This window comes from Rattus rattus, chromosome 3 (genome assembly GCF_011064425.1).
Source record: "Rattus rattus isolate New Zealand chromosome 3, Rrattus_CSIRO_v1, whole genome shotgun sequence".
Lineage (NCBI taxonomy): Eukaryota > Metazoa > Chordata > Mammalia > Rodentia > Muridae > Rattus > Rattus rattus.
This window is the reverse complement of record NC_046156.1, coordinates 63,889,084-63,914,115: the sequence shown is the minus strand read 5'-3', so window position 1 is coordinate 63,914,115 and position 25,032 is coordinate 63,889,084. Positions and strand designations below refer to the sequence as shown.

Here is a 25,032-nt window from a genome sequence, read left to right as displayed (position 1 = left end):
TTATAGTTCTCATGGGTCTGTTTAGAAGAAAATACTAAAAAAAAAAAAAAAAGAAAATAGTACAGCTGTCATTTGGGTAGCAAAAAAAAAAGTCATGTAATTCCTGAATGAGCAAAATCTGAGCAGTGCCTCCAAATGAGACCAGCAGGCCCTTATGTTTGCTAGGATGGCCTCGTACTAAGCGAGACCAGCCCTCCCCACAGCACAGCTGGCAGGGTCCTCTGCTGCTTGTCTTCATTCTCTTTCTCATCCCAAAGGTTTGTTTACCAAGCAAAAGTTGGGGGCCGCTGGTTTCCAGCCGTGTGTGCACACAGCAAGAAACAGGGCAAGCAAGATGCAGCGGATGCAGCCCTTCGTGTCTTGATCGGGGAGAGCGAGAAGGCAGAGCAGTTGGGTTTCGCAGAGGTAACCCCAGTAACCGGGGCCAGTCTCAGAAGAACTATGCTACTCCTTTCCAGGTCCCCAGATGCACATCCAAAGACAGTTAAGACATCTGCTTTTGGCACTCTCTTTTTTGGGGCATGGTGGGGTTCTGCTTGCTCCTCCCTGGGAGGATTTGTAATTAATCCTAGGCTTCAGTCTTGGTCTCAGTAGAGTGCACGTCTGGGGTGTGGGATGGGGAAGGACGACTTCTCCTGCCAACTGACGCAGTGGACACAGGCAGGGCAGCACCTGACACTGCTCCTGTCCCCACAGCTTCCTCTCACTGGCAGCACCTTCCACGACCAGATAGCTATGCTGAGCCACAGATGCTTCAACGCTCTGACCAACAGTTTCCAGCCCTCCCTGCTCGGCCGCAAGATCCTGGCTGCCATTATTATGAAGAGAGATCCTGAGGACATGGGTGTTGTTGTCAGTTTGGGGACCGGTGAGTGAGTGGTCCCTGAGACACGGGCCTTGATGCCTGCTAGCAGGTCCTCACCCTCTCTGAAGTCATTGTGAGCGAGTCCAAAAGAGACAAAGACAAAAGACTCCATGTAGGTTGAGTGTCTTCAACGTTGTGACACTCAATGTGACACTCAAAACATTTTAGAGTTGGTGCAGTTAAGATTGTTTTAGTTAGTGTTAACAGGTAAATCCAACATAAACATTCTAGTCTTTGAAGCCTGAGGTTGTCCCTCGGCGTCTCAGTAAGGACTCGTTCTGTTCATGTTGGTTGCTGTCAGCTCAGACTTGGAATGAATTTGGGTTTGAGTGGGGTTTGACTTGGAGATTGTGTTTTGCGTTGATGCAGGAGCTCAATGCTTCAGCCTTTCAGATGCTGAGATAGGTGTGCATGCCGTGCTGTCAGGAGTGTTCTTGTTCCCTAGTCTAAGATACAGAGCCCAGAATCTGTCTGCTCAGGGCCAGTTCTGCCTTCCATCTTCACCTGCTTCACCAGCACCCCTGTTCTGTTTTGATGGCCTTCCCAGGGAATCGCTGTGTGAAAGGGGACTCTCTCAGCCTGAAAGGAGAGACTGTCAATGACTGCCATGCTGAAATCATCTCCCGGAGAGGCTTCATCAGGTGAGTAAGATGGGTGCAGCCGTTTGTCTTTCATGGGGCCCCGAGTCCACTCGCCTCCCCGAGACCCCAGCAGATCGGTGGCCTGTGGTTCAGTCAGTCCCTTTTGTGGCCCGGCCGCATCTCTTCAAAATACAGCGATCTGAGTCCTTATCCTTGAATGAAGCAGCTCCCCCTCCATGTGAGAACCTGTACATCCCCTGCCCCCGGCCAGCTTTCTTCTCTGAGTCCTCTTTAATTTATGAAGGGCAAGAGGCAGGGAGGAGCAGCAGCCCACCCTCTGAGGCCTCGGCCCGGGTTATTCTGCCTGGAGTCATGTGGCTGCTCCAAAGACTGCTACCTCTTCTGAGACGCAGAGATCTGTAGAGAACCCAGTCCCTCTCCTACCTGACAAGCGGAAAGCGGTGTGCTGTGGAAACCTTTCTTACCCTGCCTCAGCGGGCAGAGCATGTGGAGGTGTGGTCTGCTCTGCGCAGGCTCCATGCCTCCTAGCCAGCTTCCTTCTGGTAGGTTTCTCTACAGTGAACTGATGAAGTACAACCACCACACTGCCAAGAACAGCATATTCGAGCTCGCCAGGGGAGGAGAGAAGCTCCAGATAAAAAAGACGGTTTCTTTTCACCTCTACATCAGGTCTGCACCCCTGGCTTGGCTGCCCATGCACCCCTCTGCTCCTGTCCTCGCCCTCGCCCTCGCACTGTCAGCCTCACTGCTCTGTGTCTGAGGCGCACGCCCAGATGGCAAAGCATCCCCGCCACCCAGTACCCGTATAGGCTTAAGAAAATGTCCCTGGCTTGGATGCTGAGTGGTTTCAAGACCCATGAGGCTAGAAGGAGAGGTGTAGGTGGAGTCCTAACTAGTGTGATTGCTTGGCAGCACGGCACCATGTGGAGACGGAGCCCTCTTTGACAAATCCTGCAGTGACCGTGCTGTGGAAAGCACAGAGTCCCGCCATTACCCTGTCTTTGAAAATCCCAAGCAAGGCAAGCTTCGCACCAAGGTGGAGAATGGTAAGTGATAGGTGGGCCTCCTTCCTCCTCACAGAGGGTCCTCAAGACTGCCAGTGGGCAGTGAGGCAGCATGCACGTGAGGGGTGTCCCCATGTGCCTGGGGAGCACCATGCTCTGGGTCATGATCATGGAAGTGGGTGTGCAGGAATGAAGGCGGATGGGCAGTGGGCTTCACCAAGCTGGACGTCACTGAGGGATGCCCTGCTGTGGCTGTGCCCTATCCCCAGCATCCTAGCCTCTCTTCTGTCCTCCAGTGTCCAGTCACATCGCTCCTGTCCCTTCACACTTTGGTGTCATCCAGGTGGTCCTCAGACATGAATCTGTCCTTACCCTTCCTGCTAAGCAAACACTCTACAGTGTGAACACAGTCACCAGACAACCCGTGCTTCACTCGGAGACATGCACCTAGGGAAGGGAGGGGTGTGTGTGTCCACAGAAACATGGACAGGGTGCTTGTGGTAGCATTAGTCGCAGTGGCCAGGGTGGAGAGAACACAGGTGCTTGCCCTTGGATAAATGAAGAGTTCTATCCTATGATGGGACACCGTCTACCATAGGGAGGAATGGAGGCCTGAGCCTGGCACAACATGGACCTTGAAAACATGCTAGAAGTCACAGAAGAACATGCCATAGGGTTTCATGTCTGAAGGGGACAGAGTAGACAGATCCCTAGACACAGAGCACGACCTAGGACTTTGCAGTGTAAAAGACTTCTTTGTGAGGTGACACTGCTCCAGAGCGGTTGTAGTGGTGGAACAAGCATGGGGGTACTTGGTGTTGTGTTTAGAGTGGGTGGGTTGTGTGGTGTAGCATATGAGTTGTAGCCCCAAACCAACCAAAAAACCCAAAAGCTGGGAGATGATGCCCAGTGGTAAAGTGTCTGCTGGGTACGGCATAGGGACTTGAATTCTGATCCCCAGAACCCAATTGTGGGTACTTGCCTACAGCCCCAGTGTTAGGGACTTGGAGGCAGGAGGATTCTGTTTAGCCAAATAATGAGCATCAGGTTCAGAGACCATGAAAAAATTGAAGAATGACTGGCAGCCAATGAGTTTCTGGCCTGCCTAAGTGTATTGCACACATGCACATACACACTATACACACTGCTAATAATGAAACCAGGGAGAGAAGTGTGGCTGAGTGGATCTGGATCCCCACTGCATTCAGAAGTCTTCGGTGTCACGCTGCCCCTTCCCCTCAGCCAGCTGCTGCCTTGCACCTGCTCTCCCCTGAAACACAAGACTCTCGCTGCCTTGGGGCCTTTGCTTTTGCTGTTCTGTGTCTACAACACAGGGAGCTTTTTCTCCCTTGTGCTTGAGCTTCCCTGACTCCTCTGCCCTCAGTCTCTGGGTGTTCCCCACCATAACTCAGGTAAAGTCTTCTGAGCCCTGTGAGCAGCCAGAGTTTCTGCACCTCTCCCTTTCTTTCCACTCATCCCACAAACATAGCAAGAAGCCAAGTCTTGAGTTCTGCTCATCATCCTTAGTACCAAGCACCGTACTAGGCACAAAGTAGGTGCTATAAAATATGAGCAGCCAGGCTAGAGATACGGCACAGCAGTTAAGAGCACTGACTTCCTCCAGAGGTCCTGAGTTCAATTCCCAGCACCACCTGGTGGCTCACAACCATCTGTAATGGGATCCGATGCCCTCTTCTGGTGCGTCTGAAAACGGCAGCCACTGCCCCATACGGGAGTGCACATAGTGTGCCCAGGACATGGTTTGGTCCTTTCGCCTTCATCGATCCAACTCAAGTGTCTGATGCAGGGGAAGGCACAATTCCTGTGGAGTCCAGTGACATTGTACCCACGTGGGATGGCATCCGGCTTGGGGAAAGACTCCGTACCATGTCCTGTAGTGACAAAATCCTACGCTGGAATGTGCTGGGCCTGCAAGGGGCGCTGTTGACACACTTCCTACAGCCTGTGTACCTGAAATCTGTGACATTAGGTAAGAGGCCTACTGTGTGAGCTGTAACGCACTTGTCTTTGGCTCGGATCCCAGCAAGCTGTAGGCCATGTTGTCCTATATGTCTCCCTTCTAATTTTTGCCTTAGGAACGGGATCTAAGTGCCTGGTCTGCTATGTCAGGGAAGGTGGGCGCGGGCAGCAAGTCAAGAAAAGATGCCAGACTAAGGCCTCACTGTCGTAGTTCCATCTTCTCCTCAGGCTCTGCCTTACCTCTGCCTTGTGTCTTGAGCATAGGTATTGAAAGGCCTGCGTGGTCACAGTCGGCAGCTGCTTTTCTGTCCTGGTGACTGTGTCTTATCTTCCCACACCGTGTGTACCTTTGCCTCTTGGTGGCACTCACTGCAGCCTAGGTGTAAACTTGCGTCTGTCTTCACCCAGGTTACCTTTTCAGCCAAGGGCATCTGACCCGTGCTATTTGCTGCCGTGTGACCAGAGATGGGAATGCATTTGAGGATGGACTACGTTATCCCTTTATTGTCAACCACCCCAAGGTGCCATGACCCATTCTGGTTACTCTTGACCCATACCTCCTTCTTAGGCAAAGCTATGTACTATGGAAAGGGAATCCTTTGCTGGGGTCTCAAGAGCGAGCTTTTCCTCCCTGTGGGTACCTGGGCTTAGACTCGGTCCTTAGTGAGTCTGACTCATGCTTAAGTCAGTGCAGCTCACCAGGGAAACATGAGGCCCTCATGCTCCTCTCCCAGGGTCTTGTCCTGTAAACCTGTGCTAAAAGGCCTCCTTCCCTCTTCCGTCACTCACTCCGTGGCTTCCTAGGTCGGCCGAGTCAGTGTGTATGATTCCAAAAGGCAGTCCGGAAAGACCAAAGAGACAAGCGTCAACTGGTGCTTGGCTGATGGCTATGACCTGGAGATCCTGGATGGCACCAGGGGCACCGTGGATGGGTAAGGAGGCCATAGGAGAGGCCCAGCCGGGCTTCCTCCCAGACTCCCGAGGGCAGGCCCCTGCCTGCTAGTCCAGAGCTAAGGGCCATCCACCCTGTGCAAAGTTCACACCTTGGCCCCCACCTCACCCACCCCACCTGCTTACAGATGAATAACTGGTGCCTTTGTTTCCCCAGACCAGGGAAAGAGTTGTCGCGGGTGTCTAAGAAGAATATTTTCCTTCAGTTTAAGAAGCTCTGCTCCTTCCGAGCCCGCAGAGATTTGCTGCAGCTCTCCTATGGGGAGGCCAAAAAAGCTGCCCGTGACTACGACTTAGCCAAGAACTACTTCAAGAAAAGCCTGAGGGACATGGGCTATGGGAATTGGATCAGCAAACCCCAGGAGGAAAAGAACTTTTATCTCTGTCCAGTGCCCAATGACTGATAGTGGGGCGTGTTCCCATGGGGTCAGAGGGAGGTCATAGCATTCCTCATCACATTGGGCCAGAGTTTAGGGGCCTTTTTTTAACCTCCTCCCCCCATTTTTTAATGGAGAAACCATAATAGATGGTAAAGACCTTTGGTTCCCATTAATCCTGCTTGCTTTGGGATTTCGAGGTGGGGTCTGACCAAGTCCCCACCTCCCTTTTCCCAAGGGAAGAGGCCGAGATTAAAGGAAGAGGAAGCACTACCATTCCACATGTAGCATAGACAGTTCTTGATCACATGGAGCCTGGGCCCCTCGGGCTTAGTTCTGTGGAGTTTTTCTCATCTCCTTTTCCTTTGCTTCACTGGCCTCTTGTGGGTTTGATCCCATCCCCATCAGTTTTCTGTAAATCATGTCAGGGACTTAATGATGTCACCTGTAGATGTGCAGGTCCCCGTTCTGTCCTCCTTCCTCCTAGGATGCCTTCCTGTGAGGTTTCTGCTTACCCACCCCAGAGGGTAGATAGAGGCAAACAAAGGATGGGTGAAATGTTTACAAGGGCAGGAGTCGAAAACTGTGTCAGGGGTTGTAGGGCAACAGGAATGTGGTAAGATGTGGTTGGACAGGCAAACCCTACCTAGTAATGGGCCGTGCTGGCCCGCCAAGGCACTTCCCCTCCTGGGCAGCTGGGAAGTTGGAAATCAGCCATGGGACTGAGGAAGGTGCCCAAGCCGAGCAAGACCCAGCAGGGGCCCACAAAGCACTGACCAGAGTGCACCACCACTCCTCGGAATGTAGCCACACCGCCATCCGTCCTCCATGGAGCATCCCCAGAAGCTGGCTCTGTCCCCCGTGGGTATGGGGACACAGGCCCCAGGGACTGGTGAAAGCCAAGGACAAGTCCTGGAGGGCAGATTATCTTTGTCCAGACGGAGCAAAAGTAAATGCAAAACGTCAACGTTGGTCCGCTGGGGTTCTTCTCATGCACAGATACAGCAGAAGTTGACAAAGCCTTGTATAAAATTGTTTCTAAAAAGCCAGAGGTGTTGATTCTGAACTGCATCGCAGACTTGAGATGCAAATATATTTTTCCATTAGTGAATGTACTTCATTATATCAGATGGCTTCAGAAGCTGGTTCACAGGCAGGGCACAAGGCCTGGAATCTTCTATCCTGCTCCTTTGAGAATCTTCATATACATAAAAGTGTTGTAGATGGCAGGCTAGCCTCCCACCCTGGGGTGGGCTTCTTTGACTCCTCCCCGTCTGACAGTGATTTGTGGCTATGTGAGAGCCTTAGTCTTTGTAGAGTCTGGCTCTAGCCTCAAGTCAACCAGACAGTTAGACCCTGCCCCATTCTGCCCCTCCAGGACCGAGCCCACCTCTTTCCTCTGAATGCTGGGGCTCCATCTGGAGACAGCTGCCAGTGTGTTCAGCAGCTTCCTGCACTCCCTTGCTTACGCCTCAGTGTTGCCTGGCTCCCCCACCCTCCGGCCCACTGCCAACAGCAAACATCACATTCACACTAAGTCTAATGACTACTGCCTACTCAACCCATGATCAAATCTGGATACCACAGGAACTTAGGACTTAACAATATACTGGGCATGTCTGCACAGCACCAAATCATCCTGTAGAACTGCTGGTATCTGCAGAAGCGAGAGCAGCACCATGCTTGTGTCAGCTGGAGGCATGTTACCTTCTGGTACCCGCATCTGAAGCAGAACCACTGTGGCCCCAAGCCTGGGCAGGAAGCTTTAGATCTGGGGTCTAAAGGCCAGAGACTTTCCCTTTGATTCCTAGGGTTCCTCTGGTCCTTTCTGGGTATTCACACAGACCCCTGTCTAGAAAACTTGTGGTTCTAGGTTCCTGTGGGTGGAGGAGAGCAAGGTATCCCTGTGTTGTATGTGCTTGCCGAAGCGAGCCACTGGTATCTGCATCCCACCCCACCCCTGCCTCCAGTCCTGCTGGCCGAGGGCAGAGCTCCCACTGTGTTTCCTTCACCTTTTTGTGTGATCTTTAAAAAGCAGGGCCTCCCTCCACAACGTCTCTTAATAATTTCTGTAGTTGATTTGTCTGAACTGTGGCTGTCTTGCATTCTTTGAATAATCACGTTTAAGAATTGTCAATGCTTGAAACTATTTCCTGTACTCAAGTTGAAGGGACTTCGTTGGCCTAGTAGGGCAGTGGCCAGGCATAGCCTCCGTGCTGTGATGGATGCAGTCCCTTCTTGTGTCCCTATACAAGTGACAGTATACATTCCTCAGAATAAAAACACTGAAGCATCAGGACTGTTAGAAAGTTTTATATCTTGGTTGCTTGGGGGAGGTGACATTGGGAACAAAGGGACCTGTGACATTAAGAGCTCTGGCCACAGCCACAGCTGTTTCAATGGACCCACTGCTTCTGCAGTCTGCAGTGTGGTCTGCCAGCCGGTTGGGCACTCAGGTATGTCCTCAGCACTTCCCCTGCTTCAAAACTCCCGTTCCCACCTGAGCCTACTCCTATTTTTTGTTCCCATTTTCGGGGGGTGTGGAGGTTGAGGCTTACTGGATTTCACAGCCCCAAATGAAAAGACAGCACTAAAACCTCAGAAATCTCAGCTTCTGCCAGTCTGGCTGGTGTTTCTCTCCCCACAAGCCTTCGGCCTTACACTGTGTCTTTTGGAAGGGAACTGCAGCCAGGACCACAACGCTTTCAGGTTCACCTTTTAACTTTAGCTTTGTGGATGGCATCGAAAGTCTCCCTCTTAAATTTTAAGGAAACCCAGCTCTGAGTAACTTACTTCAGAACTCCTGGAAAACCTATCTTTGGCCTTTCAACGGTGACACCATACCCAGACATTGAGTGTAAACTCCCATCCTTTAGACAGATGAGTCAGCTGAGGGCAGAAGACCCAGTGACATGTTTTGGGACACAACACTTCAGTCCAGGACTTCATGGTATCATTCACCACCTGTTTAAATGTAACGCTCAGGGAACTCAGCAATTTTGAAGGCAGTTCAGGGTGACAGCTCCTGCAGTCCGGAGGTCTCAGTGCAGGCCACTGGGTTCAGATTTGGGGGATGGAGTATTCCAGTCTCTGAGGGCGTAGCCAGCTTTGTGGGCTACAAATGTTGCTCAGGATAAAGTAGCATCATGTACAAGTGGATTCTGCTGATCCCTGGCCCTCAAATTTAAAGACAGTAGATGGTTTCCTTAAAGCCTAGGTGAAGGCCCAAAGAGGCTCCCCAACAAATTCACTCTGATCCCAGGATTTGAGCACAGATCAAGTCTATGCTGCGGGAGTCGGCCAGCTGACTGAAGCCTGGGTATTTTAGAACCTGGACTGGAAAGGAAGCCCCAGCCCACCCTGCCCCCGCTGGTTCCTTACAGAAGGTCTTCCCCAGAGGTCCCTTCTGGGCTAGCCACCTGGCCACTTCTTTTGCATCTACTAAGGGGAGCAGATAACACTGCACTGTCTGCTGACTTTTACAGAGCTTTACCTTCCCTGGAGTGGAGAGTCTCCAGCATTCTACCCTTCTGTATCTGCCAGTCAGATCTGGAAGGGTTAGTCCCCTTATCCCAAACACAACAAAGTAACGCGACATATTTGGAAACAATTTTAAGAGATGTAAGTCCAGCTATGGGGTGATAAGTCTGGGGCGGGAGTGGACCATGGAAAATATTCCAGGAGTGGGGACAAAGGTATGCCTAGGACAGTGCACTGAAGGTGGGTGGGTGAGGTGTCCAACCAGTTCCCAAAGTTTTAAGTCCTTTGGAAAGCATGTGACCGGCACACTGACAGACTTCTCAGACATGATGGGATAATTATTACAAAGTGACTTGTTCCAACCAGTTGGTGAGTGGGAAGCTGGCCAATGCACATGGGGCTCAACAGCCCCTTCTGCCTAAAAGCAGAAAGCAGAAGGTGACAATAGGAAGACCTGTCACTCTTCTTGGGGAACAATTCAGAGAAGGTTCTAAAGGCCTTTGCTTTCCTTCCTAGGAAGTCTCCTGCCTGTCCAAAGGTCATGGTGACAGGCAAGGAGCAGGTACCACGGGAAGACATGCTCTGCTGCTGCTCCGGTCTCAAGAGCTTACTAGGACTGTGAGCGACGGAGTCCCAGAGCATAGGCACAGTGGCCAGTCCACCATTGTCCTTGTTCCTTACAAGGAAGTCCTCTCCTTCCCCTTCAACCTTCCCCAAAAGAACCATCTGGAGGGTCCTGTGTCCTCTTTGTTTTCAGCTTTCTACACCCCTGGCTCAGCTGCCCCAGACTTGTAGGTCTCCACAGAAGCAGGGAGCCCCGGGCCATCGTCCCAGGCAGAGGTGGCTGCCAGGTTACTGGAGCTCACTAACACCTTTCATCACTGCCACTCCCATGCCACCCTATCCCAGGTTCCCATCCAGGCTCACTAAACCAGGTACCCGATTCTCGCTAGAGACAGCTCCATGTAGGAGGAGGCACGGATGGAGACAGAAGGCCCCAAAGTGGCAGAGGCTGAGTTTCCCCAGAACCTCCCAGTATCCTTTAGGGTTCACACTGTCCTAACACATGATAACCTCCTACCACCCTACCCCATTGCAAGAACTAAAAATGGCAAGAACAGCACTGTCCCATGATCCTCCACATGCCAGGGTCCCTTCCACCCAGCACAGCCCTACCTCTATTACCACAGTGTAAATGCTGGAAGCAGTTTCTAAGATGGGCACTGTTTGCCTGATATGTTCAATGGGACATGGGAAGGAGTTGGACAAACTGCTCACTGAGCTTCCCAGTCCTGGCTGTTGACTAATTTGGAGGTAGTAAAGTCAAGGGTGGTCCTAGCAGCAGCTGGTGGGGTCTCACAGAAGCCGGAAAAGCAACACTGGTGCCACCCTCCAGAGGGGCAATACTTATCCAGGTGCTGCCTATGACTCCAGGGTGCTTTCTCTGGGGCTGGAAGTTTATGGGGGCAAGGGAGGCCTTACACAGGCAACCTTTAATTTCCCATTCTAGTAGGAGGTCTCTCCAGTCACCATGCAAAGATGCCTATGAGTTCATCTGACAGCTGGGGAATGAACTAAGGTACAGCTCAGATGTCTGTCACTTATGTCCTTTAAGCAGTCTGTGGCCTTGGGGCAAGGGGGAAGGGGCCCGCCTTCCAGGCCTGTTCTGATTCTGTAACATGGTTCCCACTGGAATCCAGCCTGAGACTGTGAACGCTAACTTCTCACCTAGCTCATGACCTTCACAGGTTCCTCCAATACCTCACCTTTCCCAAGAGAGAAAGGGAAGAGGAAAATCGAGGGGTATAGAGAATTCCGCACTGGCAGAAGGGAACCTGAAGCCAGGGTCTGGAGCCCTCTGAGGTACAGGCTGGGAGACCGAACTGAAACGTCGCAGGAGGCCGAGCTCCCAAGAGAGCTCCCCAACACCACGAGTCCTCCCAGACCAGTGTTGTTCACTTAAGTGGGTGGGCGCCGAGTACTAGCCGCACTCTGCACCTTCTATCTCAGGAGACACCACTGCCAGTCTGGCTGCAGAATCTGAGCCCCTCATCCTACTTCCTCCTCTCCGATGACTTGGAGGTCACCGATAACTCTGTCCCTTTCTTGGCGCCTTCTCCAGCACCCTCATCGGGGTAGGTGGCTCTGTGATCTCTGGCCTCTACTTACCAGCCGTGGCCACCACCATTGGCACTCCTGCCTGAATGAGCTCAGAGGGAAAGGAGAAGGCTCGACCACGAGGCAGCGGGTCCAGCCTCCAGGCTGGAGGACTATGTGTGAACGGAGGTGTGAAGCAGGCTTCAGTGGAGTGGGGAGAGATCCATCTTGCACCCAGTACTGAACCCCAGGGGTCACGGGGTGAGGAGCTGCAAATGAATGAGACCTCACTTGGAGCTGGGAGCTGTGTGGTCAGGGTGGAGGAAGGTAGTGGCAGTGTAGTTCTGGAAGAGAGGCTGCAGGAACATGCCGACGGTCCCAAAGACACAGACAAAGACAAAGATCCACAGGAACAGGCGGTCGATCACCATGGCAACGTATTTCCAGTCCTCCCTCACCTGGATGGAGGGAAGAGAGTGACCCAGATCTCAGTCTCACGATGTGGGAAGGGGTAGGAAAGTCCCTCCCACATATGCACACGCCCACTCCTCTCCCTCAGCAAACCCAGAGCAACTTTTCACAGCTCCGATCCTGCCTACTCTAAAGACTCTAATGCTCGCACTGCTCCAGGGCCCACCTGAACCTATCAAACACGAGTCTATTTCATATTCCTCCCACGCCCAAATTCAGACTTAGTAAGAACTCCAGCATTCTTCTTAGCTCTCTCACCTCAAAAAAAAAAAAAAAAAAAAAAAAAAAAAAAACCTGGTAAACTCCTACACATATTTCAAAGCCCTAATTTCCTAATTGTTTATTAGTGAAACAATTAGTGGCTTCCCTGCTCCTTTTGTTCCCCAGCACTAGCCATCTCGGTATACCCTATTGTTTTAATCTGTATGTCTGGCCTTCCTCCAAACTTCAAACTCCTACATGAGAGGAACCCTGCTAGCATCAGATCAGTGCTCAGTAACTAAGAGCTGCTGTCTCTGGGGCTCTGTTTTTATGATAACTTGGAATACCCCATCCAACATCCTCACTCCTACTATACAGAGCCTGGAAGGTAAAAGTGGAGCCCAAGTGTTAAAACATCAGTCCAAAAGGTTATAATGGCCCAGGGTCTGAGAACCATCTGCAGGGTCATAGGAAAGCCAGCTTCTCTTCCAGACTGAGTCCTGTTTTTTTCCGTACATGTTTCTCTGGGGTCCAGCCAGCTCACGGGATGGGGAGCAGGCAACTGTGCAGTTCATGTAGCTGCCAGCCAGCCTGTCACTCACTCACTGAAGTCATCGTTGGGCCTGCCACAGACCTGCCATCCTGCAAGGCTCGGGGACACAACCAATGGACGAATCCTATGGTTTCCAGTCTCTTCAAGGAGACAGAGACAATAAACCGATGATTATACCCTGAGAGGGGATGGAAGACTGGGATGGAGACACAGAAGGAAGAGTAGCAAAGCAGCCTGGGATGCTCTCTTCCAGGAGATGACGCGTGCAGCAAACTCTGCTAGGGAGGGAGGAAGCCCTGTTTCCGGTCCACACTGAAGACTTGGCAAAGCCGGCAGAACAGCAGCCCAGCCTGGCCTCTTTAAACTGTTTGTCCCATGAAAGGCAAAGAAAGCTGAGGGAGCGAACCAATGAGGCTCGGCAACTCAGTGCAGCTTGGGCTCCTAGGTGTGATGTTGGGCTTTGGGGAAGGATGCTACTGGGACAGCGGGAAACCTTGAATGTGGACCGTATGGTGGTAAAAGTATTGGTGCCGTTTCCAGAATCTGGTCTTCGAAGCCGGGCACTTCACTGTTATTTTGGTTGGCTGTCAATAGCATTTGGAACTCGAGGCCTTTCACACGATCACTGTGCATCTACACTGAGCCCCCTCCCAGCCTGAAGCTGAGGCACGCAGGGGAGCTCGCCTGGTCTTAAGGAGACACATCCGAGTGTTTGGGATTCGAGGTTGCGTGTTTACTTTTAAAGAATGGAGCCAAATAATAACAGTAATAGGTTTGGGTTTTGATTTGAGGGGGTGAGGTGTAAGAAAGTGTGATATCATAAGTTTGATGAGATTTAGCACCATTGTGGGAACAAGCCTGAGCAAGTCTATAGGGCTTTTTCTAGATTGGAGTAAGGGCTAGGGTCCCAGACAGAAGGGGAAACTAAAGTGTTAGTTGAACTCGGTATTCCCCTCTCCCTGTTTCCAGACTGAAATAGAACCAATGTTCCCACTAATGCCTTGGGCTGTAACCTCAAACTGTGAGGCCCGACAAAGCCTGCTTCCCTGCATCTGCTTTCCTGGAGGATTTTTGTCACAGCAATGAGAAAGTAACTAAAACAAAGGTTGTTCCCAGTGCAGGGACCCAGATGCAAAGCCTCGAGGGCAGGAAAGAGCTTGGCTTGCTAGAGACAACTGAGTGATAAGCTGGTGACCCAAGCAAGGGACTGTGTCACCAGCCTGGGGCTATGGGCTATTCAACAGTGGCATAGGAAGCTGAACGGGGAGGCAGTTTGGAAATTCCCCCTGGTCCACACAAGAGTTGACAGAGCCCAAGGACAAGGGTGTTAGTGTGAAGGTGACAGAAAAAGACAAGCAGGGAATCATGTTGGAGGTGGTACTCCCAGGACAGGAATTCTGATAACCTCAGTGGTGAGAACTAAGAGAGAGAGAGAGAGAGAGAGAGAGAGAGAGAGAGAGAGAGAGAGAGTAAAAGGATCACCCAGGCTTCAGTCTGAACTGCTTAACCCACGGTGATGCCATTTACAGCAAGACAGAGAAGCTAGGGGCAAGATAGGGCCGGGTTGGGGGTGTAGATCAAGCGCTAGGTTTTGGATGTGTTGAGTTCTAGAGGCCTCTGAGGCATCCAAGTGGGTCACTGCACCTCAGCACCTGACTTGAAATGTAGGCTACATGGTGGACTGCAGCAGAGACGGAGGCACCCTGCACCTCAGCTGCCTCACCTCCAGTCTCAGCCTCTCTCCCTTCCTCTGAACTATACGATGCTCCCTCTCCCATGCTTGTCTGCTGCCCAGGGGAGAAGATGTCTGAACTCACTCCCAACACAAACCACAGTGCTTGCCCTTTATCCTTCCCCAGCCGGAATGGCAGAGTCCCAGAGGAAACCTTGCTGGTCACTATGGCAACAACTGAGCCTTGGCTTAGAACCAGTCAGGTACCTGAACACTGATCTCAGAGAAGACCAGATGGTACCCAAACTGGGGGGGCAGGATGCTAACTCATCCTCATCGCACCTTCCCCCAACTCCTGGCTTAGTCTCGAGGAATCTCCTTCTGGGAAGACTGCAGAGAAGGCCAGAGCTGGGTGTGCAGAAAGAGGGTGAGAGTGTCTAGCCCTGGCTTTTATCCATCCCGTTTCTATAAATATTTCATTAGACTCTTTTCAAGGCCCAGGACAGTAGAAAAGGGATATTGATTTTTTTTTTTTTGGTTCTTTTTTTTTGGAGCTGGGGACGGAACCCAGGGCCTTGCGCTTCCAAGGTAAGCGCTCTACCACTGAGCTAAATCCCCAGCCCCAGGGATATTGATTTTAAATTCTGCTTTCTCTGCTGGGACCAGCCCCATGGAACCTCTAAACTTTTCCTTTTCCTATCTGTCATCATCCCGGTCCTCAATTCTGTCCACTCTGTGGTCCACAAGGATTCATCTCCATTTGCACTAAGAACAGCAGCACATTAACAACTTGGAAGTGTTCATGTGAGCTAACTCGGTGACACCCTCAGACCCAAAAGAACTCCCTGCCCTAAGGTTCCTAGTCACCTCTTTCACACTAACTATGCCTTAGCTGACACATCTCACCCTGAGTACTAGTCCTCTGGGAGCTACAAGGTCATCTGGTACAGACACCGGCAAGCCAAACTGGAAGCCTACCCTACTGAGTCCACCTCAACCATGTTGCCTCTCCCCTCTACCCTTGCTTTGTGACCCTAAGTGACACCTACTGCCCGCACGCAGGGGTCCCTGCTTCCGACATGCCTATTTTGCACTTGGTACTCACACTCTGGTCATCATCCTCACTTCGCATGTGGTCTGCAATGAAGCGTACGCCATCCACTGCTTCCCGGAGGCCACAGCTGCATGGCCCCACAGAGCGCCCCGGGCCGGCTGCAGTGGGCTCAGCTCGGAAAGCCCCAGCCAAGCCCTGCACTGATGCAGGGTTGACAAAGCAGGTACATGGGTCAGCCGCAGGACCTTCACGGAAGAAAAGCGCGCCTGCGCCCTCACGCTCCCGCTGGCGCCTCCTCAAGCGCAGGCGCTGACGTGCACAGCGGTGGCGTGGCTGCTGCAGGAAGAGCAGGGTGGGCAGCTTCTCCAAGAAGACCACCTTGACCCAGGGGGCCATGGTGTGCGTGGTAGGCGAGCGGTGGTGCACATTGAGCACACACACACTGGTGACGATGGAGAAGGTGACTAGCACCATGGTGAACATGAGGTACTTGCCCACCAGCGGTACATCGAGGGAGGTGGGAGGCACAATCTTGGAGATGAGCAGCAGGAACACCGTGAGTGCTAGCAGCACAGAAATACAAAGTGTCATCTTTTCACCACAGTCTGAGGGCAGGTAGAAGACCAGGATGGCCAGCGAGGTGATGAGTACACAGGGGATGATGAGGTTGATGGTGTAGAAGAGTGGTTTGCGACGAATGATGAAGTCATAGGTGATGTCCACATAGGTGGAGTCGTCTGGGTTCTCGTTGCGTCGGCCTGGCAGTGCGATGATGTCCCACTCCCCGCTGGGTGTGAAGTCATCCAGACTGGCCACATCGCTTTTGAGCACCAAGTCAATCTCAGTACGGTCGTAGGTCCATGAGCGAAACTTCATGGTGCAATTCTGCTGGTCAAATGGGAAGTGCTTCACCTCAATCTTGCATGCACTCTTGTAGATGGCAGGTGGTAACCAAAAGATGCTGCCATCGTAGGAGACCACAGCATTGGAATAGAAGGAGACTTCGTACATGCCGTCAGCACTGCCAAGGAATGGGGCAGTCAGCCCTGGCTTGAGGATCTGAATCCCACTCATCTACCCAGCCAGAAGGACCCAGGCTGGGAGTCCCCATCTAATGCACTGAGATAGCCCAGAAATCGAGATAGGGTAGGAACGTACATAGGTTGGTAGTAAGAATGGGTCTCCTCCTGGTCAGGAGGCATGCATATTCTTTCAGTGGTTGAAGAGAATGATGGGGGAGGGGCACCTCTGCTACTTGTCCCACATCATTTAAGCTGATTAGTGCTCATGAGAGTAAAGAGGAGAGGGAGCTGGAGAGGCCAGGGCAAGGAGCCCCAAGCAATGAAAGGGTGTGGGAGAGTTTTGTGCCTTAAAGGGAAAAAGATTCACTGAAGGGAGCAAAACAGATTCTAGGTGAAACTAGGACCATAAGTTCTTTCTCACCACCCAGACTTCCAGAAGTTCTCATTCTTAGATCAAGTTAGGCACTGAGAACTGTCAGTCTTCCATATCCTTACCCCCAGCAATCTAAGTGGCTGGAAGGAGCTGGTCAAGGTCCAGGTCACCATAACTGTCTACACTGCATCCCACTGGTTGTGTCTGTCTGTGTAGATATGCCTGCCTACCGCCTGCTAAGAGAAAGCCCACTCCCTTTCACAACAGCATGTTTATCTTGTATTCCCACCTGCCGTGATCTGATCCCCTCCTGAGCACACCCTCTGGACTTCCCTAACCTTCCTATCACTTCAGGGTCACCTACTTGTTGTATAGAACCACATCTGGGAGCCAGATGTGTTTGGAAGGGAGCCGGACTTTCTTCATATTGTCGAAGTCCTCAGGCTTCCATGTGAGGCGGTAATCTTCCCACTCCTGGGAAAGGGAGAGAACAAGGCAGTACTAACCTCCAGCCCCAAGAAGAGCCCAAAGTCAAAGAAAGGGACCAAAGAAAACTCCTATGGTTAGCCTTCTCTGCACAGTGACTTCTCTGCCCAGACATTGGTCACATGATGATACTTCTTCGTTTAACTTGCAGAGCTAAGCCAGAACATTAGACTTAACGTTTACAGATGTGAAGTGAATCTTGGGAGTTGAACAGCTATGGTAGTGAATAGCACTAATCCCAGCACTAGTGAGGTGGAGACAGACAGATCTCTGTGAGTTCAAGATCACTCTGTTCCACCCGTTCCAATTTAGCAGGACCACACAGTGAAAAGAGATTCTAAATGAATTGATTAGTTACAGTGCTGGTGAGTGGCCCAAACAAGGATTCAAAGTCAACTATTCAGGGCTCCTCTCTGAAGGGGGGGAGGGAGGGGGGGATGTGGGCGGGAAATCGCACTGACCTGGGTCAGCCAGACATTGGTGGTCATGATCTGCTCCCGCTCGTGCTGCAGGGAAACAGGGTAGCTGCTGAGAAGATGCTCCAACCCAAGCCCTCAGACCTGCCACCACCCTATTAAGGTCTCTTCCACCCTGGAAGCACCTAAGAAAACTTGGGTATTAAACCTTTCTGGCTGGGCTGACTTTTGTAGCTGGACAGAGTTCAAGACCCACACTTACCACACTAATGAGCTGAGCCAATGATACCATGAGCTGTACAGTCACCAGCTCGGAGCCGTTAGTAGCTGGACGAATCAGCTTGTTATAGCGGGAGGGATCTAAGAGATGCTCCACTAGCCGCTCCTCTGTGTCAGTTCCCAAAACCCCTGGGCAAGGGAAAACAGGAAGTGAGTAAACAGAAGGGCTCAGAAAGGCCCACCTACTTAAAAGTGGGGCGATTGATCAGTTAGCACAGCCTGAAAGTCATAGCCTCTTACAGCCCTGTGCTTTAAGGATATTGTAAAATTTTCGATTATGCCACAGAACCATGGAATCAGCAGATTGTCTTTCATAGATAAGTCCCTCTCTCAGACCACACCATGAGTTCAAACAGCTCCAGAGAGACACTATTCTATAAGGATTAATAGAGACTTGTTTTCCCCCAAAAGGTGTCAGAGGGACAAAGCTTGAAGTTCTGCCTCCATGGGTTGAAACAGGATAGTGGGGCTCCTGACCTGTGGGTACAAGCTTCTACCCTCTTGTGTTGTCGTTCTATTGTGCATTGCCTTGTTCTAACCCCTCTCCTCATCTCCCTTCTGTGCCTCTGCACAAAGCCCCCTCTTCTGGACACTTTACAAATTGCCTCAGTCAGGCATTTTCTACTCTTCCAAGTTCCCTGACCCATCCTACAAAGAGATGGGAAGTCACCCCCTCTCCCTTTCCTGCCTTGTCCCCCTCTGTGAGGTGACCCATATCAGGACCCTAATGAAGGGAGTGGGAAACGATGGGGAGCCAGGAGCTTAGAGGAAGGTGTTAACTCAGGTCATAAAAAGTCAGACGTTAACTCAACCCTCTAATCATTTCAGAATCCTCTTCTTCCTTCCTCTTTGTGCTCATTTGCTTCCTCCCTGCAATGGTCAGGTTTCCACCTCTCCCAGGCTTCTCGCCTGCGCCTGCGCCTGGGTCTTCCTTCCAAATCAGTTTTCCAGAGGCTCCCTGCCGACCCTGGAGTCTCTCCCCATCCCCCAGCAGGCTCCTCCGCCCCTAAAGAATCTCTCGTTTCGTCTTTGTCCTAGCAGGAGTGACAGAGCTTGGTGTCCTGAGCCACTAGCTGAGGCAGTGGAACCTGGCCGGCCAGTTCTTACCTGAGCACAGCCAAAGGAGGCTGAAGCTGAACAGCGCCATTGAGTTGGAGTGCCCGGCCATGCAGCCAGCATAGCGCGCAGCCTCTCGGATACTAGGGCTGCGGGTCGAGCGCTGTCCGTGGTGCTGAAGCCGCGCAGCCGCCTGCTCCCGGGTGGGGCTCGCGGCCTCCAGGTCTAAAGTGCTCCTGCAAGGAGGGGAGGTCCCGGCTTCTTGCCGGTCCCGGTTGCTCTTCCAAGGAACACAACTGGGACTGCGAGGGGAGGAGTCTCCGCCCCGGAGGCGGAAGCGCGGGATCCCAGGGAAAAAAAGGTGGTCCCTGGGAGAGGACCTTTGACTGGGCCTGCCTAGGTGGGGTGTGCGTGATATGGTGAGATGAAAGCGGCCGACTGCTCAAATGCTCCGAAGTTGGGGCACAACATGGAGAGGTTTGAGCAGGACTGGGAGGGTGTGAGAGTGGGAGGGAGACAAGTAGGTCAGGGCTCTCTGTGTTGGGGGTGGGTTGGGGGCGTTTCTGTCTTCCTCTATGCTCTTACCCAAACTAATGATTCTAGTCTTCTGGAAAGCTAGGGTTGTGGCAGAGAATATGCATGTTAGGACCTTGAACAAAGAAGCCGGGAGCAGGGTACTGGCAAATTTCTCTGGAGTTTTGGAATAGAGTCCTTTCACCTGCCCTTTTCTCTGCTTCCATATGCTCAGACAAGGCCAAGATTCCCCTCCTGGGGAATCTAAGCTAGATAGGTCTAGACCTCTTGAAAAGAAGATAGCCTTGAAAGTTCTGAGATCTGCATAAGCAACCAATATCAATGGTTCCTTCCACGCTGTGTTCTGGGGAGATCAGGGACCATTTCACAGAGAAAGAATGAAGCCAACACAAAAAGAGCAAAGATGAGAGAGGTGTCAAAACTCAATGACATCTTTGATCTTGAAAGCCCTGAACTTTTAGCTACTGAGCCCATAAAAGACCTCTTTTTTCTTAGTGGATCAGTGGTCACTTTCAACCAAAAAGATTTCTGTCTGAAGCAGACTCAGCAGACAGCAAGGCTTCTCTTCATCTCATCAATGCCTGTGTCTCAGCTCCACATCCAGCTATTGACAATGTCTTTAAGATCCTTGACTATTTAACCCCTCCCAGCCCTCAGTCTTTTAAACAAGAAGTTCTCTCCAGTTCTTTTATCACCCGCATCGTCCCTAACTACCTTCTACTTAAACTTGAGTGTTTTCAGGAATTTAAGTTCCTCAGGGAAGCTGTGACTGACAAAAGATTGAGTTCATTCGGTACCTTACTAGACTCTTCTAGAATGGAATCCTTCTACAGCAGCCACTGCCTTTACAGTCAGAGTATGAACTGGTGTAGGGCCTGGCTTGAGATAGGGACTTAACAGAAACCCTTGTGATGCATGATAGACATTCTGAATATGTATAATAAGTTCAGGCAGAAGCAACTTATCTAACAAATGCCCAATGCCGTCACCATCCAGGCGACAGTGATGCAACTTGGTGACATAATGCTTGCCTGGCATGTACAAAGCCTTAAATTCAATCACCAGCATGGGAGGAAAAGGGCTCAGAGAAGAGCTTGAGGGGAAAGGGACAAAGCACAAGAGAGGAAGCAAGATGACAGGGAGGGGAACAACCACAGTGCATGTGGAAGTGAATTTAAATCAATGTCATAGGTACAGGGCAGGGTATGTGTGTGTAATAATTAATTTAGAAAGAGATATAAACACCAAGAAGTGAAGCCTAGGGGTTGGTGATTTGGCTCAGTGGTAGAGCGCTTGCCTAGCAAGCGCAAGGCCCTGGGTTGGGTCCCCAGCTCCAAAAAAAAAAAAAAAAAAAAAAAAAAGTGAGCTCAGAATTGTTTGGCACAGAGGAGGTGATGATCAAAAATAACTTAGTTCCAGTATTAAAGAGACCACACTGTGCTGACTGCTCTAGGAGAGACAAATAAAAGGACTGTGGAGGCTGGGAACAGGGAAGGCAACAGGGACTGGAGAGGACACAAGTGAAAGCGGAGCTGAACTATAAGGCAAGGCTAGCTCATGTATTCTACATCCGAGACAGCATCTCCGGGGGATGCGGCATGATGGCAGAAGGCTGGCAATGTCTTTTGTTACTCAGTTTCCTGGAGTGCTTACTCTCCCTGATGGTGGGCTGAAGGCTACTCCCTTTGGTGACACACTGAGCGAACCATTCATTGCCTTCTAGATGGTAGACTTCTACATCCGCTACCTTCTACATGACAGGCTTGGGGGTGGGTCACTCACCCTTCTTTTGGATGACTGGTTAGGGGTGGGGCACTGACTATCTAAATTATGGGTTTATGAGGCGGGCACTCAGTTGTCTAAAGCCTGAGGAGGTAACCTATTCACCTCCTTCTTCTCAAATCTTCAATTTTTTGCTTTGAGTTTACTTCTAGCTTGGCAAGTAATGAGTCAACAGAGAAAAGCCGCAAGTTACAAAGGAGAGCGGGACACCTCCCTCTTCACCTGTACCCACACGCCTTTGTACTCCCCAAGAAGACAGGTGGCAGGAGACATAGAACCATACAGGGTTGGGGCAAACACAGAATTATCTAATTATCAGCCCTGACACATACACACGCGCGCACACACGCACACACACACACACGCACACACACACACACACACGAGGGTGACTAAGCAGAGTTCTAGTGCCCCTAATTACAAGGAATGTTTTCTCCTGAAGACATTAAAATTAATATATTTCCTTTATTTGAAGTGTTTTGCATTTTAAATTTTTGCTACCACAGTAATATTTGTGTTCATGAAGACCAACTTTAAAACACAAAGTAGCAAAGAGGATTCAAAATCATGCCTCCAAAGACACAAAACTGTGTATCTACAAATATTTAGGTATATCAATCACAGAGAAGTATAATCAGCATATCTGGATACATTATCCTGATAGAAACGCCCAGATTTTGTGTAAAGGAACAATTATCAATGGCCAGGTGCTTCTCCCTGTCACTATTCCTCCTCTTCAAGGACAAGAGACCCCTTGTCTCTTCGAGTACTGGGGCTGGAGAATGTCTGTGTTTAAGAGCACTGGCTGCTCTTCCAGAGGTCTCCAGTTTGGTTCCTAGCAACCACAGCTCACAACCACCTGTAACTCCAATTTCAGGGGGTGGAATGTTCCTTCTGGCCTCCACAAACATTGTACCCATTGATACAGATACACACACACACCACACATGTACATGCAAGCAAGCACCATATGCATAAAAACTTCTGAGACTAGTTATTAGAAATTATTACATAATAGTATGAATGCAAACAGTACATTTTATAGTATGTGTAATTTATCATAATTTGTTTTTGCTTTTTTGAGACAGAGTTTCATGAAGCCCCGGCTGATCTCAAGCCCCGGCTGGCCTTGAACTCCTGATCCTGCTGACTCTAACTACCAAGTTTTGGGATTCCAGGCATGTACCACCAATTTTTTTTAGACAAAAAAAAAAAAAAAAAAAAAGAGCTGACTGCCATTCTGACTTCTAATAGCACAAGTCAACTTTGCCTGCTGTACTTTATATGGAATCATAATCTTTTTGTCTGTTTTATTGCCATTATGTTGAGAATCATGGATGTTGTTTTTTACTCTTCATAGCTGGAGTGTTCCACTGTGTGACTATATCATCACTTACCCATCCCACTCTTGATGGACATTTGAGTTGTTTCCTATTTAAAACAATTAAAATAGCACTACTTTTTAAAATAAATTTTGATCATTTTAAATAAATAAGAACATTTGTTTAAAATAGTATTCATGTCTGTTTTGTTATTGTTTTGTTTTTCAAGACAGAGTGTCTCTGTCCAGCTTTGGTTGACCTGGAACTCATTCTGTAGACTGTGCTGGCTTCAAATTCGGAGACCTGCCTGTCTATTTCCTGCGTGCTGGGTGTATACCACCACTGCTCAGCTGTCATATTGAGCATACAAATACATACATAAAACATACATTTTAGACATTGTGCGAAGAGAAGCAAAGTGTGCTATACCTTTGTAATCATCCTTCATCCACTATTTCACAAGTCTCTCTCCATCTGGGTAACTATTCTTGGATCCGATTTATTGGTGGTATACAATAGGGATTCACATGCTCAGCAAGTCCTCTGTTGTAGTGTAATTCATCTTGTGTGCCTGGGCCTTTAAAGGATCCCCAGTTGCTAATCACCTGACCTTTCAAGAATTCTTAGCTGTTAGAACTGCTTGACCCTATGATCTTCAGTGTTGGGTGTTTCTTGGATTTCTGGGAACAGGAGAAGAAGAAAAAAAGCCAGCTGAGGCTGAGAAAGAGCACTGGACTAGCAGAGGGAGAAGAGGAGGCAGTTGAACATGATTGGACTAACAGTGTAAGAAGACAGAAGACAGTTGGTAGCAGCTGAGCCAGGAGAAGCTAAGCTGAGCAGATAGGCTAGAACAGTTGTTATGGTTTGGAGTTGCCAGTACTGAGAAAAACCGAGAGAAGGGACTCTTTACGCATACTGTTGGGGAACTGAGGGAGGAACAGTTGGGAGAAATCTTTGAAGGGGGCTGAGTTAGAAATTGGGAGGAGGGCTTCTAAGTTCCTGCTCAGATGGAAGGGTATCCTGGGACTCCGAAGCCCAGTAACTGCACAACTCTAATGTGGGACAGTGTCCCAAGGGCAGGGCATCCTAAGACTTGGGAGCCCAGGGACCACACAGCTCTGAGAGGAAACCTTCTTAGCAGAGACATTGCAGTTCCCATGGGAAGGACAAATCCAGAGGTGGCTTCCGGAAATGGATCCCAGAGATTGAACAAAGGGCAGGGCTTATATAGGATTTTTCAGGGGGTGGAACTTTTCTGGGCAGATTTCCAATGTGAAGATTGGTGGGATTTCATATTCTAAACTTGGAGAACTCAAGGATTGGTGGGTTTTCCCATTCAGGGATTGGTAGGGTTTTTTTCCCACCCCCTTTTCCCTGTATTGGGCCCATGAGCTGCTTGGGAGATTGGTGAGGAGGGGCCACCACTGTGGACAGCTCCTGCAGTAACCTCTTCCTTTGATGGTATTTCATAATGGCCACAGGCTGAGGCAGGAAAGAGGGTATTGCCACAGTTCCTGTGGTAATACCTCATGACACCAAGTTGAGGAGGTGTTGTGTTGCTGCCATTTTGAAAACGTGTGGTGGTATGATAAGGCAGCCACAGGCTGGAAAGAAGGGCCACAGTTTTGACAGTGCACCACTCAACAACTACAAGGCTGGCAGGAAGTTAAGAGAACTGGTTACTGTTTGTAAGAAAAGGAGACATTAGAAAAAAAAAACATTTTATACTCTACTACTGAGATAACCCTACAATCCTATTTCTTTTTCCATTTTTTAAAGATTTATTTATTTTATGTATATGAACACACTATCGCTGACACACCAGAAGAGGGCATCAGATCTCATTACAGATGGTTGTGAGCCACCATGTGGTTGCTGGGATTTGAACTCAGGACCTCTGGAAAAGCAGTGCTCTTAACCTCTGAGCCACCTCTCCAGCCCCCATTTTTTTTTTTTAAGACAGGTTCTGTGTAGTCTAGGCTGGCATCAAATTCATGATCTTCCTGTCTCAGAATCCTGAGTGCTGCTGGGTCCTCTCCTTTGTCTTAGAATTTACGCCTTCCTTTGCAACTCCTTCCACTTCAGAACCAAGTCTTGGTTTCCCACAAAGCTCAGCTCTGTTAGTGCTGCTACTGATATTTGCTTCCACAGCTTAAGGCTCAATTGACCTTTCGGTCTTCCCGGTTCTTACAATAAGCTCAAATCCCTAATGCTCCAAAATCCGGTCTTTGCCTGCCCTACCTCCATCATTCTCCTCTGTACTAGACCAATTATTCTGTTCTTTCAATTTGCTACATCTTTCCTTAAAACCTTTGTGTGCCATTGTGATGGTTAAGGAAATTATAATCTGTACCAGGTGCCTCCTTGGTGTCTATTGGCCTCTGCCCTAAATTTCTGAAAGATGAACTAGTAAACTCCACAGAATGGTGTAACTGCTGTGAGATGATCAACAGCT

General features: G+C 50.1%; 2 protein-coding genes across 7 annotated transcripts in view; one reads left to right on the top strand and one right to left on the bottom strand.

The window, feature by feature from the left end:
• Adar (adenosine deaminase RNA specific) overlaps window positions 1-8,078 on the top strand; it is a 39,302-nt gene extending 31,224 nt beyond the window's left edge. For 4 of the 6 annotated variants that reach the window (XM_032897946.1, XM_032897950.1, XM_032897951.1 and 1 more), the window contains 9 exons: window positions 258-483; window positions 697-868; window positions 1,413-1,506; window positions 2,014-2,136; window positions 2,380-2,513; window positions 4,279-4,461; window positions 4,860-4,972; window positions 5,256-5,383; window positions 5,560-8,078. In XM_032897946.1, the coding sequence (XP_032753837.1) occupies window positions 258-483; window positions 697-868; window positions 1,413-1,506; window positions 2,014-2,136; window positions 2,380-2,513; window positions 4,279-4,461; window positions 4,860-4,972; window positions 5,256-5,383; window positions 5,560-5,806 (1,420 nt within the window). In that variant the 3' untranslated portion in view covers window positions 5,807-8,078. The remainder of the gene's footprint in view (window positions 1-257; window positions 484-696; window positions 869-1,412; window positions 1,507-2,013; window positions 2,137-2,379; window positions 2,514-4,278; window positions 4,462-4,859; window positions 4,973-5,255; window positions 5,384-5,559) is intronic. The other 2 variants (XM_032897948.1, XM_032897949.1) reach the window with 1 other exon arrangement.
• Window positions 8,079-11,296: 3,218 nt separating this feature from the next.
• Window positions 11,297-19,177, bottom strand: Chrnb2 (cholinergic receptor nicotinic beta 2 subunit). Its single transcript, XM_032897945.1, has 6 exons — window positions 18,991-19,177; window positions 17,867-18,012; window positions 17,650-17,694; window positions 17,067-17,176; window positions 15,359-16,328; window positions 11,297-11,814 (listed from the first exon to the last, which is right to left on the bottom strand). The coding sequence occupies exons 1-6, from the start codon at window positions 19,049-19,051 to the stop codon at window positions 11,644-11,646; spliced, it is 1,503 nt and encodes a 500-aa protein (XP_032753836.1). The 5' UTR covers window positions 19,052-19,177; the 3' UTR covers window positions 11,297-11,643.
• Window positions 19,178-25,032: the final 5,855 nt, after the last annotated feature.

Excerpts from the sequence above, each read along its gene's own strand:
- Chrnb2 (XM_032897945.1), bottom strand. The coding sequence starts at position 19,051 with ATGGCCGGGCACTCCAACTCAATGGCGCTGTTCAGCTTCAGCCTCCTT. Across the intron at positions 17,695-17,866 it reads TGGCTCAGCTCATTAGTGTG|CACGAGCGGGAGCAGATCAT; the intron begins GTAAGTGTGGGT and ends GTTTCCCTGCAG. Across the intron at positions 16,329-17,066 it reads GATGTGGTTCTATACAACAA|TGCTGACGGCATGTACGAAG; the intron begins GTAGGTGACCCT and ends ATTCCTTGGCAG.